Here is a 19,752-nt window from a genome sequence, read left to right as displayed (position 1 = left end):
ACCCGAGCTCCTGAAGGCTCTGGCGGTCACGTCCGTTCCGCCCGCGTCCGCCAAGGGGCGCTGGACACCGAGGTCGCCTTGTCGCTCCACCGCGTCGCGTGTCACGTGACATCCGGCACCCACCGAGCGGGCCCGCAGGGGAGAAGCCGGGCAGCCGTGAGGGCTGCAAGGCCGCGCGCACGCCCGCGGTGCAGGTGGAGAGAGTGGCAGGTGCAGCCGAGGGCGGGCAGGCGGCGAATTTTCGTTGAGGGGAGACTGCCTACGTAGGGGTGGGAAGCAAGTAAGAACGCTGAGGCTTGGAAGTGGGAGACGTTGTCATCTGCGGGGCAGCGCGAGGCTGCTTCGGGGAGGTCCGGACGGGTCGTGGTAGGCGTGGGACCCTTGGCGTCCACTCTTGCCACCTCCGGCACACCCCGGCCGCTGCAGGGGTGGGGTGGGAGGAGCTGTGCAAGCGGAGGAGGAGGAGCCAGGGCAGCCCCGGAGGAGTGGGGACCCAATCCTGCAGGATAAGAGGCAGAGTCCCAGGACAGTCCCTTGATTGCCTGGCGGGCCCAAAGCTCGGAGAGCAGCCTCATGGAGGAGAAACAGATCCTGTGCGTGGGGCTAGTGGTGCTGGACATCATCAATGTAGTGGACAAGTACCCGGAGGAGGACACGGACAGCAGGTAGGGGCGCTTGGGCCCCTTGGAAACCCAGTGTTGTGGCTGCGGCCTTGCATTTGTGGCCCATGGCCAAGATCTGCGGGCAGCTAGCCAGGGAAACTGCAGTAAGGCCAGGACAGCCTGGGATGCCTGGGGGGCTGTTAGGGAGAGAGAAGTAACTGATGCCTTTAATAATCAGATGCACTGGGTTAATTTCCATCTCAAGCCTGGGACTGTGGCAGACATCAGCATTCCCATTTTCCTAATGAGTAGGTAGAGGTAGTGATTTATTGAAGGATTTAGACTGGCAGGCCCATTTCCTCCCCATGCCCATCAGGAGAATATGCAGGAGGGATGAATTCTAACACTTTTGGCCTTGGAGGGATGAATTCTAACACTTTTGCCTCACGATTGAGGGTGTACTGAGAGAGTCATGGAAGAAGTAGAATTGAAGAGATTCATTTTGGTGCAAAATATTTTGAAATCTATATACAGTTTTTGTGTAGTATGCATTTCCCCCAACTCTGTGAAGCTCCCACGTGCAACTTGCCTGTCTTGATAACAGCAAGAGGCGTGAGCAGTTTGATGGTTCCAGAACGTTTAAAACCATGCTCTCTGAGCTTTGACTGTAACTCAGTAACTCAGGGCTCCTGGGCACTGCAGGAGGGGCTGGAGATGCCCTGGGGTTGCAGGTAGATGGGTTTGTGAACTCACTCCCTCAGCCCCTGCGCCAAGTGGAATTTCAAAAGGAGTTTACCAGAACTCATTCTGACAAAGATCAATCAAGAGCCTCTGGAAACTGGCCCCTGGCAGACGTCTAGTGGAAGCTGAGAAGTCATTTGTTGGCGCTTAGATTTGTGCTTGATAAGGGCTCCATGGTTGGGCACTTCTGGGGATGGGTAGTGGAAGTTGCTGAGGACTCTGGGATTTGCCCACCAAGAACTGGGTGAAAGTTCGAGGCTGCCTCGATTTAGTGGGAATCCATCAGACCCTCCAGGCAGAAGCAGAAGCTGGGGGTTCAGGGATATCACATGCTTAGTTCACGGGGATCACAACCCAAGTGTCCTGGCTAAGAACCCCAGGCCCCAGGCCCAGGCTATTCCCTGTGCACCGGGATGTCCCTTGCACACCCGGAATGTCCCCTGTGCACCTGGGCTGTCCCCTGCACACCTGGGCTGTCCCCGGCAGATCTGAGGTGCCCCCTGCACACTCAGGATGTGCCTTGTGCACTTGGGCTGTCCCCTGCACACCCGGGATGTCCTGTGTGCACTGGGATGTCCCCTGCACACCTGGGCTGTCCGCTGCACACCTGGGCTGTCCCCTATGCACCTGAAATGTCCACTGTGCACCCAGGATGTCCCCTGCACACCCAGGATGTCCCCTGCATGCCCCAGTCCTTCACTGTCCCCTGTCTTGAGAGGTTGACCCTGTGGTTTGGGCTGGTTTGTTTGTTACAGGTACAGGGGCAGAATGGAAGTGACCCCTCATGCCCAGCTGAGGTCTTCTGAACATGCCCTTTCTTAGGAAATTCCTCAATACTTGAGCCTAACCACTTTCATGTCAACATCCCAGGGTGGGTGGCACTGGCTTTGCAGCCAGGGAGTGCAGAGGTGCTCTTGGCCCTGCCATCAGCTCTTGCCCAGACCCCAAGCCAGCCGAACCTGCAATGCACCTCCTTTCCTGTAAGACACTTGCCCCAAAGCTTGGAGCTTGAGTCTCAGGCTCTGTACAGATAAGCCTTCTCTTTCATCAATAACCAGGTGTGGAGTCTGAAGGGCGCTTCGGGGCTAAGTTTTGTGTACAGATGAACGTTGCCCTAAGCACCCTGGTTCAGCAGTTTCTCCAAAACAGGGGCTCTTTGTCCCTCTCACTGGATGGTGCCACAGCAACAACAATTATGGCGATTTTGTACTTGGTGCACCCAGCCGCCTACCTTAACCACTCAGCATCCTGAAGTGTGGTGGAGTGAGAAGCTCACATGTATGTGTGACTGGCTATTTGGGTCATTGATGAGGACATGAAGCCCTTCCAGTATGCCTTGTTCATTCCCTGTTGACCGATTTTTGGTAAAAATGGAGTAAAACTGGTCTTCACTCAATACTCTAAATTTTACTTTTGAAATTTTATCTGAAAGGCAAAGTTTCATATATAGAGAGAAAGGTGGAGAGACACACAGAGAGAGGATTTTTCCACCTGCTGCTTCACTCCCCAGATGGCTGCACCTGCTGAGGCTGAAGCTGGAGCCAGGAACCAGGAGCTGCTTCCAGATCTCCCACATGCCAACTTCTGCTACTTTCTCAGGCACCTTAGAAGGGAGCTGGATTGAAAAGTAGCATAGCCAGACTCAAACAGAACTCATATGGAATACTGACTTCCAGGTGGTGACTTCATCCACTATGCCACAATGCCAGCCTCTCCCACCCCATTTCTTTCTTTTTCTTCCTTTCTTCATTCCTTCCTTCCTTCTTTCCTTTCTTTCTCTTTTTTTCCCTTCCTTCCTTTTTTCACTTTTGAAATCATACAAGTTAGCTCTCCTACCCACACTCCAGGCCTTCATCCAGTTTCACTCATCCTGTAACTTGGCAGTTACCTTTCAAGTGGGTCTCTTGAGACAGGAGTAGGTAGTAAGCGTGGCTGATGCCCTGGTGAAAAGATACTGAGTGTCTGAGGGCCTTGGCTACAGGTGCTGGCTTCTGGGAACCACTCTGATGGGGAGAAGCGGGTCGATGGTACAGGGTGTGAGTTCCTGATGATGCAGGAACAGGTGGAAACATCTGAAATTATCTCTATAAGCTGAATGTGGCCTAGGCTGGAGAGGCAGAACTGGCCCTTGACCTACCCCCTTCCTTGACTGAGCCCTGCTTACCTCATCTAGAACGTGAGCTGGGACCCAGATGGTTTCTGCAGAGGTGGTGTGTCTGCTGGCCCTTGCATCCTGTGACACTGTGCCCCCTGCCCCCCCCCCACACACACACGGGACTGTGGTTGGCCCTGCTTCTCCCAGGACCAGCCTTCTGGAGCTGCAGGGGACCCTTCTTGTGCTTTCACAGGTGCCTGTCACAGAGATGGCAGCGTGGAGGCAATGCGTCCAACTCCTGCACCGTTCTCTCCCTGCTCGGAGCTCCCTGTGCCTTCATGGGCTCTCTGGCTGCTGGCCACATTGCCGAGTGAGTCCAGGAAGGAGCGCCCATTTGTGGGGCAGGGGAGGGGAGGCTTGCTGGAAGGCTGTGGGGACAGGTGGCTGTCTGAACCCTGAGCTGCAGGCAGAGTATGAGGAAGGGCTGGGGGACACCAGAGCTGGGTGGGGCTGGGGGTAGCACGAGAAGGGGGAAGGGTGCAGTGCAATGCCTGGCTCCCAGCCCTTCTGCTTAGGGTGGGGGTAAGCAGTGGCCCACTGCAAGTGTCACTGCTGCACCTGTGAAGGTTTTGCATCCACAGCTGCTTCCCTGGCCCCTCCCTGGAGCCTGCTCAGGCTGCCTCTGCTTCTCCGTTCTTGCTTCCTACAGGCTCTGCTGTGGGTTTGCCTTTACCCTCCCCCAAGCCCCTTATCCTGGCTGTGCTTGAGTCAGGAGAGAGTCAGGGACTCACTGTACCTGGCTGCCTCAAGGATATGCAGCATCCATGGTGCCAGGGGAGGGGCGGGGCAGGTGTTCACTGCAGAAGCAGTACTAGCAGCAGCAGCAGGAGGAGCAGGGCCTGCCCATGACACCCTGAAGCCACGTGCTCCCACTGGGCCCAGAATCCACACCTCCCAGCCGGCTGGGGAGCCTGCAGCCTGCAAGTGGCCCACACGCTTTCTCCACGTTGGCTGCTACAAGGGCTGAGAGTTCTTTGACCCCTGGGGCTGCCAACTCAGCAGGCACTTATCAGGAGGTGAGGTCCACACTTTGCCCAGTGTGGGCATTGGGGCAGGCTGCCAGGTTGCTGGCTTGTGCAGCGTAGCCCTTTGAACCCTGATTTGAGGGGGGCTGCTGGAACCCAACCGCCTGAGCCATAGCCAAACTCCCTGCCCCAACGAACTGGTACAAAACGAAGAGAGAGGCAAGCACCTGTCCTGTGATGGACTTGCATGGCATCGGAGCCAGGACTGCTCACTTCCTAACCCTCGGCAGCAGATCCTTCCTGCCTGGCCTAGCCGGGGATGACTGTGGCGCTGGCTTAGATCAATCAGCAGTCATGCTAAGGGGGTGAGCCATTCAGAGCTTGCCCACTGTGAGTAACAGGCATCTCATGAACACCTGCTGTGTGCCAGGCACTGAGGGTGTGCAAACCAAACCATCTGTCTGCTCTTTTGGGAAAACTGTCAGGAATCCTTGATTTGTCATGAGAAGGTCCTGATTTGGGACATGCAGGTCTATCTTGGCCTGCTTCCATGTTGCTGAAAGGAGAGTCAGGTCCCAGGGTGGTGGCTGCTGTGCTCTCGTGCACAGAAAACGCATTTCCTGGCCAGCCTGGGAGGCTGGGGCTGGACTTTGTGTCCCACTGCAGGTGCAATCTTCTCCTGAGAAGCACCTGCAGGCTGCCTCTGCAAGGGATTCTGGGTAACTGTCCCAGGGCAAGCCCAGAGTGAGGCACTGCAGGACCTGGGAGGCAGCCCACCCCTAGGAAAGGTTTCCGGGGCTGCCAGGGGACAGGGGCTAAGTAGCTCCTCCAGCTAGGGCAGCATCACTTCCCAGCTAAGCATCCAGGAGTAGTCAGGCCTGGAAGGGACTCTTGAGAGGACAGCGCCTTGGGGTCTGGGCATGAGCGTGTGGTGGACAGGTGGGGGGTGGTGCAAAGTCTCACCCTGGTGATTAATTTTTAACTAGGCCTGGGCCTCACAGGGAACGGGCCACTGTGGCAGAGTGTGCTTGGTTCAGACAGAGGACAGATCCCGGCATCTGCAGCGACCCAGATGTAGGAGCCCATCCTCTCCAGTGTCAGTTAGATTGGAAGAAGAGTCAGGGTCAACATATGCTTCAGCCAGGACCTGAAGGGACTTTCAATCTTAGTTGCCCTGCACACAGCCCCTGCCCCGTGCCTCTCCTCCCCACTTGCATGGCTGCTGGCAAGACTCTGATTCCCAGCTCTCTCCTAGCCCCCTCTGCTTGCACCCCTGCCCTTCTGGGTCCTCAGGGATTCTGCGCTCCCCCTCGCTACTCTCGTCGAACCACGCCTGCCTGGGTCACTTACCCTGGCAGTTTTGTCCTGGATGACCTACGCCGCTATTCTGTGGACCTACGCTATGCAGTTTTTCAGACCCAGGGCTCTGTGCCCACCTCCACCGTCATCGTCAGCGAGGCCAATGGTAGCCGCACCATCCTGCACGCCTACAGGTTTGTACACCTGTCTGCATCTCATCAGCTGCCGCCGCCACCACCACTACTACCAGCATCACTAAACTCCACAATAGGACTTTCTTTCTAGAGCCCCTGAGTGCAGCCGTACCCCACCCCACTGGCACACAAGGCCCAGGCCCAGTCCCAGGCAGACTCTAATGTGTTTCTTTGCCCTTTCCCTGCCCTGGGCTCCATCCCAAGCTTCCTAGTGGCCGACTTCAGGCGGCGCAGCGTGGATGTGTCTCATGTGGCCTGGCAGGCCCGGGGAGAGACCCCCTGCTCTTGCTGCATCGTCAACAATGCCAATGGCTCGCGTACCATTGTGCTCTACGACACGTAAGGCCCCCTGGCCTCACCCTGCCACAACCCACCAATCAGTTCCCTTCTTCATCATTACAGGCATGCTGGCTGCCCCCCGTTTCTTCTCTTTGCCAGAAATTTCCCCCATGCTGAACTCTCCAGTGATTTCTGAATTTTTTTTTTTCAATGAAGGGAGAAGTAGGGTGGAAAGGGATGGGTTCTACTCTGCCTGGTAAACTTGGCCTTGATTGATACCAAGGATGGGCAGATGCAACATGTAATTGATGGTGTGATTCCTCAATAATTAGTCAATCAGCAGCTTGGGTATGGGTGTGGGGAAGCGGTTCCCAGGGAGGAGTGGGGGGTCATGGGATCCAACTCATTTTAAGTCCAGAAGGGCTACGGGGCCCCTTGGGAATGTGCAGGATTCAGCCCCGGAACTGATCACCTCTGTAGCATTGGCACCAAGGAACTGGGGTACATTCCAAAGAGGTGAGAGCTTGGAAGGTTCTAGCATAAAGAAGCCAGACCATGCACACCATTCTCTGTGTCCTTCAGTCATTGCTGAAGGACAGGAGATCACGGGGCCAGCAGATCATCATCAACTGATATGACACTAACCAGGGGAAGGGAGTGTTCTCTCAGGACCCCAAGCTATATGGGTGAGCTTGGACCTCAACCCTTCTCATCTCCACCCCAGACTCTCTCTTGCAGGCCTATAGGAACTGAAAGTCCCTCCTGCAGGACTGTAGGAGCTGAAAGAGCTCAGACCTAGTGCCCTGGAGCTTTGGTCTTCATGGCACATTGGGGAGGGGTGGTCATTCCAGGATCAGCTCTAGGACCCCCAAGCTCGGCATGTCCCAGCGAATGAGCCAGTGGCACCTAGATGCGACCTTTCCATGGGGCAATGCCAGTCAACTGCCCATTCAGCAGTAACTGAAGCTCTTTTGGTTCAGGGCCCATGTAGGATTTCTAGGGAGCTCTGGGGAGAGGAGTTTATGGCCCACTGGCCTCGGTCCAGGTATTGCACCCCACTGCAATAGGGAGGCAGCAGCCTCTGAAAGGTTCAGGCTGCACAGCTGGGGGAATGGACCAAGGAGGATTTGACCCCAGAACAAGAAAGCAAGGACCTGGGCTTAGTTTGTCAAGGCTGAGAGGAATTCAGCCTTGACAACCTGTCCCTTTCTGAAAGGAATTCTGGGAAATGTAGTCCCCAGTGCTCTTAGAGCATTCTGGGAGATGTGGTCTCCAAGGTTCACAGCACTGCTGCCTTGGTAGGTGTGGTTGTTAAATTTACCCTTTGATAATATCAGAGTCTCAGCCTCAAGATCATACCACCCCTCTCCCCGGGAGACTGGGACAGGGTCCTCCTGGAGTTGAGAATCCTGTGCTGAAAACCCAGTTTCTGGCCATGCTGCCAGAGTCACCTGCAGCCTAGCCCCAGCTGCCCTCACCAGGCCTCTCTTCTCTGTCCTGTGACCTAGGAACCTGCCTGATGTGTCAGCTAAGGACTTCGAGAAAGTTGATCTGACCCGGTTCAAGTGGATCCACATTGAGGCAAGCCCTGCCCTACCTGCATCTTAGTGGGGGGCCTCACCCCTCCACCTGTTCTGTCTCCTTGGTTTCTTTGTACCATGAAATATCTTGAGGCAGATGAGTCATCCCCTGCCCCACTCCACCCTTCCTCACCCTTCCAAAAGAGAAAGCAAAAGCCCAAAGACACTGAGTGACACACTCAAGGTCACACAGCAGGGCTGGCTCCGGCTAAGTCCAGTGGGCTGTGGTGGCCCCACTTTCCGCAACTCCATCTTGGCAGGAGCCAGACTCCTTAGAACCTGACCCAGGATATCCGAGAAGCAGGAACAAAAGCTCCCAGACAAAGGAGCTAGAACTTCACTCTCAGGGTCCATGGCAGTTTAGGAAAGGGCTCCAGTCCAAGACCTGCTTGGTCCCTCACCTTAACTTCCCGAGTCCCAGCCAGGAGGAAGAATCAGCCGGCTTGGCTCGGCTGGGCAGCACCTACCCGGTGCTAAGTTGCCCTGCCTCTCCCAGGGCCGGAACGCCTCCGAACAGGTGAAGATGCTGCAGCGGATAGACCAGCACAACGCTAGGCAGCCCCCGGAGCACAGGATCCGGGTGTCCGTGGAGATCGAGAAGCCCCGGGAGGAGCTGTTTCAGCTGTTTAGCTACGGCGACGTGGTGAGTGGCTCTCCACTTCCCCAGCAGATCCTCCTGGCCTCCAGTCGGCTGCTTTCTGCGGTCCTTGGTCCCGCCTCCACCAGTTCCCCATTCCACTGCTGTGCTTGGCTCGGTGGTGCCAGGTGCGGGGGGGCGGGACCCAGACCTCCAGCTCCGGAGCACACTGTCTCCACTCCAGGTGGGCTTGGGCATCACGTGGCCAGCACCCCCAGGGGGCAGCAAACCTTGGCCGTGGTCGATCCCACCTCCAGAGGGCGCTCCAGGCTTTCCTTGGGCTTCGCACTCAGGCGCAGCTTTGGGGTCCAGCTGTTGCAACGAGGTGTTCTAGCCCACCTTGTCCTGCGGGAGAGGGGGATTCGCTGCCAGGCGAGTTGCGTGTGCCCCGGGGGCGACATCAGGCTGGTGACCAGGGCTGGAGGTGACTACCAGTCTTTCCCCCCTGCTCCGCTCCTCCTGCAGGTGTTTGTCAGCAAAGACGTGGCCAAGCACCTGGGGTTCCATTCAGCACAGGAAGCCCTCAGGGGGCTATACGGGCGTGTGCGGAAAGGGTGAGCCTGGCGAGCCCCAAGGGGCCCTGGCTGGCTGGGGGTGCGCCCCGACGGTGGTGAGTAGGCCCGGCTGAGGACTTGTCTTGCAGGGCTACGTTGATATGCGCCTGGGCTGAGCAGGGCGCCGATGCACTGGGCCCGGACGGTCAGCTGCTCCACTCTGATGCCTTCTCACCACCACGGGTGGTGGATACTCTGGGTGCCGGAGACACCTTCAACGCCTCGGTCATCTTCAGCCTCTCCCAGGGTGAGTAGCCTTGTGTGAGGGAGGGGCGGGGCTGCGGCTGACCCCGCCCAGGACGCCAGGCGGGTCCCAACTCCTCATTCCACCTGCAGGAAAGAGCACGCTGGAGGCGCTGAAGTTTGGCTGCCAGGTGGCAGGCAAGAAGTGTGGCATGCACGGCTTTGACGGCATTGTGTGATGGTCCTGTGTGGCAGGCAGCCCCGCAGGCTGGCATCACCGGCTGCTCTTGCCTACTCTGTTCCGTCCAGCTGGGCATCCGGACTGACCTGTGCCCTGCAGGCCATGGGGAGGGTTCGGCCTGTGTCCCCTTGCCACCCCACCTTACAGAGCTGCAAATAAACCTGATTTTAGAGTCGGACTCCCTGCTTTGTCTTTCTTGCTGTTCCACCTACTCTGGTGTGAGGATGGCTGGGTCTGTCGCATCACCATCCTCCTTCTTTCTCTCCTTTCCCCAATTTGATCTTCTCTTCCAGGCCTGGGGGAGGCGCTGCTGATCCAGGGCAGCAGGAAGGGACCCAGCCTAGCCCACCAACCCTGTCTTATGCAGAAGGTTCAGCTGTCCCTGTGCTGGACAGTGGCTGTGAGCCCACCCGCCACGCACCCCCCCCACACAGGCCAGGACACTTCACTCCTTCCCTGAAGTCCCCAAGAGCTGTAGTCCTCACAGCAGACCCACTGGACTGGCCAGTGCTCCCACAGGCTGTTCTGTGGTTTGGTAGGGCCTCTATATCCCAAACATGCTTCCATGTGGGGACTGCGCAGAGCCTGCAAGCCCCTCTGCCACACCTGCCTGACACCTGGGGCAGTGTCTCACTTGTGACCCTTACCCAGGATCCAGTGTCATGGTCCCTCTGACAGACCAGGTCTTGAGTGCTTGCAGGAGTTGGGGGCTGCTATGGCTTGTGTGTCTACCCCGCTCCTGGGCGGGGGGGGGAGGGGGGGCTCTTGTGTGGCAATGTCATTCTCCTGGCGAGGTGTGATGAGGGTGGATGCTGAGTCCCACTGTGTGTGCAGAGGTGGGGCCTGGGAGAGATGAGATCTATATGAGATCATAGATTGGAGTCCCTGATTGATTCCTGCTGGTCAGGTCTAGTCCAGTGGTGCATCCCATATGGGTGTCAGTTTGTATCACGGCTGCTCCACTTCCCTTCCAGCTTCCTGCCATTGGTCTGGGAAAGCAGAAAAGGATGGTCTAAACCCTTGGGACCCTGCACCTGCGTGGGAGACCTAGAAAAAGCTCCTGGCTCCTGGCTTTGGACCAGCCCAGCTCCAGCCATTGTGGCCATTAGGAGAGTGAGCCAGAGGATGGAAGGCCTTTTCTGTCTCTCTCTATATATAAAATCTGCCTTTCAAATAAAAATAATCTTAAAAAAAAAAGACCAGCAAACGCACACACACACACACACACACAAACACACACACCCTTATGTCTTACTATGCAAGGCCCTGTACCACCTCCAGGCTCCAGCCAGCAGGAGGGCCAGCCCCAGAAATGGCCTCTCCACCTTGGACCAGAGCAGTAAGCTGAGATATACCTCCATTCTGGATACATTATTCCACTTCAGGATGGTGACAAAATGGCCTGTGCCATGGACTGATTTCTTTCTTTTTTATTTTTTTAAGATATATCCATTTTTGCCCATATTGAACTTGAGTTGGAAGAGGCGAGTCCAGTCTCAAAATGGAGGTAAAACAACCATCCGGTCGCCCCCAGCCCGACTCCGGCCATCACCCCCAGCCCAACTCTGCCGGGAGTAGGAGGGTCATGATCCAAAGGAACCAGAGCAGTTGAAGAAACTGTTTATTGGTGGTCTGAGCTTTGAAACTACAGGTGATAGTTTGAGAGGACATTGTGAGAAATGGGGTACACTGACAGATTGTGTGGTAATGAGGGGCTTTGGTTTTGCGACTTACTCTTGTGTTGAAGAGGTGGATGCAGCAATGTGTGCTCGACCACACAAGGTTGATGGGCGTGTTGTGGAACCAAAGAGAGCTGTTTCTAGAGAGGATTCGGTAAAGCCTGGTGCCCACCTAACAGGGAAGAAAATGTTTGTTGGTGGTATTAAAGAAGATACAGAGGAATGTAATTTGAGAGACTACTTTGAAAAGTATGGCAAGATTGAAACCATAGAAGTTATGGAAGACAGGCAGAGTGGCAAAAAAGAGGATTTGCTTTTGTAACTTCTGATTATCATGATGCAGTTGATAAAATTATTGTTCAGAAATACCACACTATTAATGGCACAGTTGTGAAGTGAAAAAAAACCCTTTCTAAACAAGAGATGCAGTCTGCTGCTGGATCACCGAGAGGCCGTGGAGGTGGCTCCGGCAACTTTATTGGTCATGGAGGAAACTTTGGAGGTGAGGCAGGTCACTTTGGCCGTGGTGGAAACTTCGGTGGAAGAGGAGGTGATGGTGGTGGAGGTGGTGGCAGCAGAGGAAGTTATGGAGGAGGTGATGGTGGATATAATGGTTTTGGAAATGATGGTGGCAACCATAGCGGTGGTCCTGGTTACAGTAGCAGGGGAAGCTATAGTGGTGGCGAACCAGGATATGGAAACCAAGGTGGTGGATATGGTGGAGGAGGAGGATATGATGGTTACAGTGAAGGAGGAAATTTTGGAGGCAACTATGGTGGTGGAAATTACAATGATTTTGGAAATTGTAGTGGACAACAACCATCAAATTATGGGCCCATGATAGGGAGCAGTTTTGGTGGGAGAAGCTCGGGCAGTTCCTATGGTGGTGGTTATGGATCTGGTGGTGGAAATGGATATGGCAGCAGAAGGTTCTACAAACAGTGGAAAAGGGCTATAGTCCTTAGCAGGAGAGCGAGGAGTTGTCAGGAAAGCTGCAGGTTACTTTGAGACAGCCGTCCCAAATGCATTAGAGGAACTGTAAGAATCTGCCACAGGAGGAATGATGATCCACAGTCAGAAAAGTTACTGCAGCTTAAACAGGAAACCCTTCTTGTTCAGGACTGTCATAGCCACAGTTTGCAAAAAGTGCAGCTATTGAGTAATGCAATGTAGTGTCAATTAGATGTACATTCCTGAGGTCTTTTATCTGTTGTAGCTTTGTCTTTTCTTTTCATTACATCAGGTATATCGCCCTGTAAATTGTGGTAGTGGTATCAGGAATAAAAAATTAAGAACTTTTTAACTTATCAAAATTTGTGTAGTTCAGTTTTTCTACATTTTAGTACAGAAACTTTAACACAAGGCATTTTTGAAGGTGTTTCCTTGTGAGTTAACAGGTAAAGAAGATCATTGTTAATTACTATTTTGTATGAATTTTGCTAATGTTAACTGTAAAGAAACACCTAGTGACTTGCGGGTTAAGGGGAATCTATTCTCCCCATTCCAAACCATGATATGAATGGGCACTGACATGTGGAGAGAATAGATAGTTGTATGTTTGCAATGTGTGTTTTAGATAAATAGGATTGGGTATTTAAATTAGCATATTTGTGAATTTAATAGCGTTAAGATGACTTCAAATGAAGAATCTCAAAATTCCTCTTTGGTTTTGTGCATTTTCTTTCAAATGTAATCATATGATTTTAGTGTGTTAGATTTTGCTGAGTCCTAGTTGTGTTAAGAACATTTCCATTCTACATTTTACCTTGGTCACATTTGAACTGCTGCCATAGCTGGGGGTATAAAGAATGTCTACTGCCCTCTATTTAAATTTTGGGATGGGATAATGGGTGTTTTTCCACTCTCATCTTAAAAAACCATTCTGAAACACTTCAAAATACATAGGACACTAAGCCTGCTATATCTAAGCATATTAGTTGGGTACATTGTTTTAATTTTTCAAGCATAAGAGGCTCATTTAAATATGATTATTTTCCTTGGCTTACCTTTTTTATTGGTTACAAACTCAGTGGGAATAAAATTGATGTATTATTGAACCTTTAACTGGCTGGCATGCTTTCCTGTCTATACCCAGCGAAGTACAGTCTAGAAATATTTGTCCAAAATAACCTAATGCAGCAGAAATGTAGCATAGTTGCTTAGTACAACCTTCTCTCAGAGTACTCAATTGGAATTTAAGTCTTGAGTTCCCAAATACACTGTTACATCTTGTGTTCATTTCAACCTAAGTAATGTTGGTGTCAGATTGTTCAGAAGAGAAGATTTTTAGATACTAAGATACATATATATAAGCCAGTGTCTACCGTTCCGCACCAGCTAGTGTTTAAGATTTTGTTCAAACCCTCACTATGTGCCCTGCTGTCACTCCTTTGGCAGGTGAACGTTGAATCCAAGATTTTTGTTTTAAGAAGTACTAAGAAAAAAAAGGCAATAAAAGGGGGCATGGGTGTGCTAGTGTTTGAATATGCTCTCTCGTTGCTCTAATTCTGTGCCTCTGTGCATTACTAGCTGGATTCATGCAATACCAGCATGGAAATCGGTCTTCACAGATAATGCAGTTTTCCAGAATACACACAAACCAATAAATGTAATACAACATTCCATGTGTTAATGGACGTATGTGAATGAGCAGTGGAGAAAAACAAGGTTAATATTAGAAAATGGTTAAATTCTTGGTAATTCAAGTGTGGTTATATAAATGGACACTGTCAATGTTCATCAGCTTGGGTACCTGGTCAAAATAATGCTTGGGAAATACCTTATTAAAAATCAAGTTAAATTGTCCCAGGTTCTTTATTCATATAATAAAGGTTGAAAAAAAAAGATATATCCATTTTTTTTAAAGATTTATTCATTTTATTACAGCCAGATATACACAGAGGAGGAGAGACAGAGAGGAAGATCTTCCGTCCGATGATTCACTCCCCAGGTGAGCCGCAACGGACCAGTGCTGCGCCGATCCAAAGCCGGGAACCAGGAACCTCTTCCGGGTCTCCCACACGGGCACAGTGTCCCAATGCATTGGGCCGTCCTCAACTGCTTTCCCAGGCCACAAGCAGGGAGCTGGATGGGAAGTGGAGCTGCCAGGACCAGAACCGGCGCCCATATGGGATCCTGGGGTGTTCAAGGTGAGGACTTTAGCCGCTAGGCCACGCCGCCAGGCCCGATATATCCATTTTTTATTGGAAAGTCAGATTTACAGAGAGAAGGAGAGACAGAGAGATTTTCCATCTGCTGGTTCACACTCCAAGTGCCTGCAATGGCTGGAGCTGGGCTGGTGCAAAGCTAGCAGCCAGGAGCCTCTTCTGGGTCTCCCACATGGGTACAGGGTCCTAAGACTTTGGGCTGTCGTCAACTGCAACAAGTAGGGAACCGGAAAGGAAGTGAAGCAGCCGGGATACGACTGGCACCCATATGGAATCCCAGCACATGCAAGGCGAGGACTTCTGCCGCTAGGGTACTGTGCTGGGCCATGGGCCAATTCCAACAACAGACTTGGGATGGTGTGTTCAAAGCCATGGAAATGAGGAACCTCAGCTTTAGTGTCAGACCAGATGCAAACCTGGCCACTTAACTAGCCGTAGGCACCTGAGTGTGCTCTTGGCTTCCTTGGTGTCCTTCTCTGGGAGGCAGAGAAGTGCTGTCTGTTCATGGCATTAGTATGAGGATGAAATCAGGTAGCACATCGTGTGCCCAGCCTGGCACTCTATGTGAACCAGGCTCTGAGGTGGGCATTGTGGTGTGGCACGTTAAGTCACCGCTCAGGACACCGTGTCCCATCTCAGAGTGCTGGTTTGAGTTCTGGCTGCTCCCCTAACGAGCCAACTTCCTAATACTGTGTCGTGGGGGGCAGACAATCATGTTCAAAGTGCTTGGGCCTCTGCCACCCACAGCGGAGAACTGGATGAAGCTCCTGGCTGCTGGCTTCAGCCTGGTCCAACCTTGGCTGTTGTGTGCATACTTGGTGGTGGTGGAGGGGGAACCAGCAGATCAATCTCTGTGTGTCTGTCTCTCCCTCCCTCTCTCTGCTCTACCTTTCAAGTAGATAGACACATAGACAAGCATTTGTTTAATGGTAGTTAATATTCCTGGGGTGAGGGGGCAGACACAGGTGGTGGGGGCCAGGTACAGGGGCCAGCGGGATAAGCTCAGGGACAAAATGAGCTTTCTTTTTGGGAGTTGCTTGCAGCTTCCTGTGCACTGCTGAGTCCTGGAAATGCTGGGAAAGCTGAATCCCTGTTCCCACAAGAGGCCTGGATGGCCCCTAACCCCTGGCTCCGAGGGTGGTGTGGCCAGATGGGACTAACTTCCCAGGATGCTGAATGCGTTCGGGTTATAATAGATTGCCTGGGCCCTATACCTGTCCCCTAACTAACGCTCCCCCTGAGCCACACAGGAAGACCTGCTGTCAACTGGGGGCCCCAAGAGAGGACACAGATCGGATCCTCGTCCCAACACACACAGCTCCCTCTCAGGGCTTGTGTTCGGGTGCTGAAACACCATGGGGTGCCAGCAGAGTTACCAAAGTTACATCTCATCATTCTCCAATTGAATGCTGTGTGCTTCAAGCACATTTGGGGTGCCTGTAGCTGCCAGGGTCTCCCTGGGGGCCTCTTTGGCGTCCTCTCCATCGTTCCTGGCCTCCACCTGGTCTCTGGCTTCCCCTGCGGGAGGACTCGGGGCCTCTCCTTCAGACCTTGCCACAACCCTGGCCTCCAGCACTGGCTCCAAAGGCTCCCTTTCGCCTTCTGCTTGGCCTGCGGCTGCTTCTTGGGGACCTACAGCTCCCTGTGTTTCTTGTCTCGAGGGGCCCTTAGCTAGCAGTGGTTCCTGGGGAGCTGGAGCCAGGGGCTCGCTGGGCTCCGTGTAGCTGGGGGCCTCCCGTGGGAAGTTGATGAGCTCTGCGGGGGTCATGAGCCCATCTCCATCCAGGTCCTGGGTCTCGAGCACCTTGTCCACAACGAGGATCACCTGAAGAAGCACAGAGTCATCATGGGGGCATCCTCCCCAATGACCAGGGGCGTTCCGGGAGCTGTGAACCTCCCCAATCCCACTCCAGCATTGAGCCCTCTCTCTCTCTTTCTGTCTCTCTCTCTGTCTCTGTCTCTTTAATGGGAAATTTACTGAGAGAGAGTTGGGTAGCAAAAACTGAGGGGGCTGAGTGTGTTTTACAGGGAGCAGGGGACGGTGGGGGAGCCCCTATCCCACAGAGCTTACCGGGTTGGTGTTGGGTGAGTCAGCAGCTTGAGGGGCCAGAGCCGCCGTCAGCATGGACAAGAGCTCCAGGCCATCCAGCTGGCCACTCTGGTCGTAGTCGTGAAGGGCAAAGAGGTAGAGGAGAACTGGGGAAGGGGAGGGCGGGTTAGAAGAGTCACTATCACGGCCTGGGGTGGTCTGAGTGGCCCTGAAAGGCTCCTGAGCTGGCAGCTTGGTCCTTAGTGTGGCTGCTGATGCGTGCAGGCTCCTTACATCACTAGGGGGCATGTCCATGGGCAGCAGTGTGGGACCTCAATGTCCCCTTGGCTTCCTGTCTGGCTGGAAAGCTGCCCTCTCACTTCCACAGGGGCTCCTATGATGGCTGTTGGTAGGAGGGGATGCAGCAGTGGCCCTCACCAGAGCCAGCAGCACACTGGACTTGCAGTGTCCCAACTGTGAGCTCCTTACCCCGTTAGCCTGCCATAAGGATTTTGATGCCATAACAGAGAAATTATTACATGGGCATTCATAGAGTGGAGAAGATGAGAGGCTAAATGGAATCCAGGGCCTGGCCTTGTGGTACAGTGTGTTAAAACACTGCCTATGGAGCCAGCATTCCATGTGGGTACTGGTTCAAGTCCCGGCTGCTCCATTTTGGATCCAACTCCCTATAAGAGCTTGTGAAATCAGTGGAGGATGGCACAAGTACTTGGGCCCATGTGGGAGACTTGGAGGAAGATCCTGGCTCCTGGCAATAGACCAACCTGGGTCTGGCCATTGCAGCCATTTAAGGAGTGAACCATTGGATGAAAAAGCTCTCTCTCGTTCTCTGTAACTCTGCCTTTCAGATAAAAATAAATATTAAGGCCTTGAGCAGTAGCCTAGTGGCTGGAGTCCTTGCCTTACACGTGCCAGGATCCCATGTGGGTGCCAGTTTGTATCCCGGCTGCCCTTCTTCTCTTCCAGCTCTCTGACTGTGGCCTGGGAAAGCAGTGGAACGTGGCCCAAGGTCTTGCTACCCTGCACCCACATGGGAGACCAGAGGAGGTTCCTGGCTTATGGCTTCAGATCAGTTTAGCTCCGGCCATTGTGGCCACTTGGGGAGTGAGCCAGCAGACCCAGGACTTTTTTCTCTGTCTCTCCTTCTCTCTGTAAATGTGCCATTTCAATTAAAATAAATAAGTAAATAAACTTATATAAATAAACTCACATAAATAATAAACTTATATAAATAAATAAGAAATAAATAATGAATAATTTATGATGAGTAATAAATAAATAAGTAAACTTAAATAAATAAGAAACAAAGAAAAAGACAAGAAAGACATGGAGTGCAGGGGCCAGTCCCAGCTCGGGCTGCCTCCCACCCCAGCCACCAGCCAAGCCGCTCACCCTGCTCCCGGCTCATGTGCTCCGGCTCCTCCTCCATCCTCTCCAGTCCCCTCAGGTAGCTCCGCAGCAGTCTGTTGGGAAAGAGGAAAAAAAAAGTCAGCTTCAGAGTCCAGGCTGCATCCCTGAGCCCAACTCCTCACCGAGGCCCACCGCGCATGTCCACACAGCCTACTCACCGTAGCTGCTCCTGGTCAGGATGGAAGGGGTTGGGCAAGGGCTGTACTTCTGGGTCTGGCCTGGAGAAGAAAGAGGAGCATGGGCCTTGGGAGAGTCCCACCCCAAGGCCAGCCTCCCACCTCCTGGCACAATTGTCTCCCCAGACTCAAAGGGAGTTGCTCCCCTCACTGCACGATTTCAGGGAGGGGGAAGCAGACCTTTTTTTGCAATGTCTCCTGGCAGCTGCATAACCTAGACTGTAGCTCAGAAGATAAAAGCCTGAGAAAGCAGCCCACTTAGTAGCAGAGTCACGTGGGTCACAGTATCCTTCCCCTGTGGCACTGGGAGACAGCTGCACAGCTAAGCACAGTGGTGCCACTCAAGTTTGCGTAGACCCATGATCCATGAAATAAACCCAACATTGTGGTGTAGCAGGTGGGTTAAGCCACTGCTGCAATGCCAGTATCCCAAATGGATCAGTTCAAGTCCTGGCTGCTCCACTTCCCATTACTGCCAATGGGAAAGCCACAGAGAATGGCCAAAGTGCTTGGGCCCCTGCTCCATGTAGGAGACCCGGATGGAGCTCCTGGCTCTTGGCTGTTCCCTGACTCAGCCCTGGGCATTTGAGGAGTGAACCAGCAATGGAAGAGCTTTAGTTTGTCTCTATCTCTCCTCTCCTCTCTATAATTGTGCCTTTCAAACAAATTAAAAACAAAAAGTGACTCTTTATGTTTCAAGCACGGGGCATAGGGACTTCTGAGTCTCCATCAGGCTCAGAAGCTCAGCTGTGTCCATGCTGTTGGACAAGGTTGCCTGTGTGTACAGATCCACGCAGGTCCCGATGCTAGGGAGCTCCCAGCTGCTCCGGTCACTGCTGTTCCTATCTGGTCTCCCCTCCTACCAGCAACTGCCTCACACAGCAGCAGTGACTGGGACCTCCAGGGAGGTATTTGGTGCCACTCAGGAGGCCCCCTGGTACCATCTTGAAAGGAACCTGCAACCCTTTCCAGCCTGTGGCCTCTGCACTGGAATTCAGTGCTCTGTTCCAAAAGGGTTCAGCAGGCAATGAATGCCACTTAGTGAGCTCTAGCATGCACAAGGTAGAAGATTACAGGGGAAAGGGGGATGAAGATCACGGGCCTCCCAATCTCCCCCTGCCATGTCTCCTAGAAGGGTCCACCACACTCTCGGATTCTCCAGAGTCTCCCTGCTCTCCACCCATTACCTGGCCTCCTTGTCCCCTTACCTAGTGGCTCCATCCTTGGGAGCAGTGTGACCCAGTGGCGGCAGCAGCATCAGCCATAGGAACACTCCCATTGGCAGCAGGGCCATCTCTCCAGGAGCTGAAAGAGGAGAGCAGGGGGACGGGGTGAGCACCATAATGTAGCATTTTGGCTGTCCCTGGGGACTCTTGATCCAGGCTACATGAGGTGAGGCGGGGGAGGGGACTGGCAAGAGACACCTGTGTGTGTGGAACTTGGCTGAGCATGGCTCTAGCTCAGGTCTTCCGCCCCGTGAAGCTGTCCTGGTTCCTGTCAGGCCCCTACTTGGGCTGTACCTGCTCGGAGCATTCACCTCACAGAGGCACAGGTGCCTCTCAGAGAGCTGGATGGAAACGCCAGGTCAGACGTGCAGTGAGGACTTACACAGAGAGGTCAAGACGGGGAGGGCTGGGCGATTAGCACAGATTGAACCCACACTGAAGAACAAATGGAAGGGGGCTCAGACTCCCCCGAATCCAGGGCTGAGGGACAGACGGAAAACACAGCACGTTCTGATGCAGTCAGGAAAACTAAGTCTAAGCACAAAGGGAAAGCACAAACCTCCCCCTTACAACTGCCTTGCAGTGACCCACGGGCCCCAGCCGTCGCCACACTG

General features: G+C 53.4%; 2 protein-coding genes and 1 pseudogene across 5 annotated transcripts; 2 read left to right on the top strand and 1 right to left on the bottom strand.

The window, feature by feature from the left end:
• Positions 1-459: 459 nt before the first annotated feature.
• Positions 460-9,578, top strand: KHK (ketohexokinase). Of its 4 annotated transcripts, XM_036496669.2 has the most exons (9): positions 460-665; positions 3,692-3,808; positions 5,822-5,956; positions 6,161-6,295; positions 7,744-7,816; positions 8,312-8,458; positions 8,918-9,006; positions 9,096-9,253; positions 9,343-9,578. In XM_036496669.2, exons 1-9 carry the CDS (start codon positions 574-576, stop codon positions 9,426-9,428), a joined length of 1,032 nt encoding a protein of 343 aa, XP_036352562.2. In that variant the 5' UTR covers positions 460-573; the 3' UTR covers positions 9,429-9,578. The 4 variants fall into 4 exon arrangements, with proteins under 4 accessions (XP_036352562.2, XP_004582724.2, XP_004582725.2 ...); XM_004582667.2 differs by lacking the exon at positions 5,822-5,956; XM_004582668.2 differs by lacking the exon at positions 6,161-6,295.
• Positions 9,579-10,931: 1,353 nt separating this feature from the next.
• LOC101523674 (heterogeneous nuclear ribonucleoprotein A3-like) lies at positions 10,932-13,510 on the top strand (annotated as a pseudogene).
• Positions 13,511-15,464: 1,954 nt separating this feature from the next.
• Positions 15,465-19,206, bottom strand: CGREF1 (cell growth regulator with EF-hand domain 1). The gene is made up of 5 exons (XM_004582871.3): positions 19,121-19,206; positions 17,895-17,954; positions 17,719-17,789; positions 16,348-16,472; positions 15,465-16,101 (listed from the first exon to the last, which is right to left on the bottom strand). Exons 1-5 carry the CDS (start codon positions 19,204-19,206, stop codon positions 15,658-15,660), a joined length of 786 nt encoding a protein of 261 aa, XP_004582928.2. The 3' UTR covers positions 15,465-15,657.
• Between the last annotated feature and the right edge of the window lie 546 nt (positions 19,207-19,752).

This window comes from Ochotona princeps, chromosome 8 (assembly GCF_030435755.1).
Source record: "Ochotona princeps isolate mOchPri1 chromosome 8, mOchPri1.hap1, whole genome shotgun sequence".
Lineage (NCBI taxonomy): Eukaryota > Metazoa > Chordata > Mammalia > Lagomorpha > Ochotonidae > Ochotona > Ochotona princeps.
Note: the sequence above shows the minus strand (reverse complement) of the source record. Positions and strands in the feature narration are given on the sequence as shown.

What these genes read in the sequence shown, in the direction of transcription:
- KHK (XM_036496669.2), top strand. Translation starts at nt 574, where the DNA reads ATGGAGGAGAAACAGATCCTGTGCGTGGGGCTAGTGGTGCTGGACATC. An exon ending in GCTGCTGGCCACATTGCCGA is followed by an intron (nt 3,809 to 5,821) that starts GTGAGTCCAGGA and finishes TTACCCTGGCAG; the next exon opens with TTTTGTCCTGGATGACCTAC. An exon ending in CATCTTCAGCCTCTCCCAGG is followed by an intron (nt 9,254 to 9,342) that starts GTGAGTAGCCTT and finishes TTCCACCTGCAG; the next exon opens with GAAAGAGCACGCTGGAGGCG.
- CGREF1 (XM_004582871.3), bottom strand. Translation starts at nt 19,206, where the DNA reads ATGGCCCTGCTGCCAATGGGAGTGTTCCTATGGCTGATGCTGCTGCCG. An exon ending in CCTGACCAGGAGCAGCTACG is followed by an intron (nt 17,790 to 17,894) that starts GTGAGTAGGCTG and finishes CTTTCCCAACAG; the next exon opens with ACTGCTGCGGAGCTACCTGA. An exon ending in GCACATGAGCCGGGAGCAGG is followed by an intron (nt 16,473 to 17,718) that starts GTGAGCGGCTTG and finishes CCCCTTCCCCAG; the next exon opens with TTCTCCTCTACCTCTTTGCC.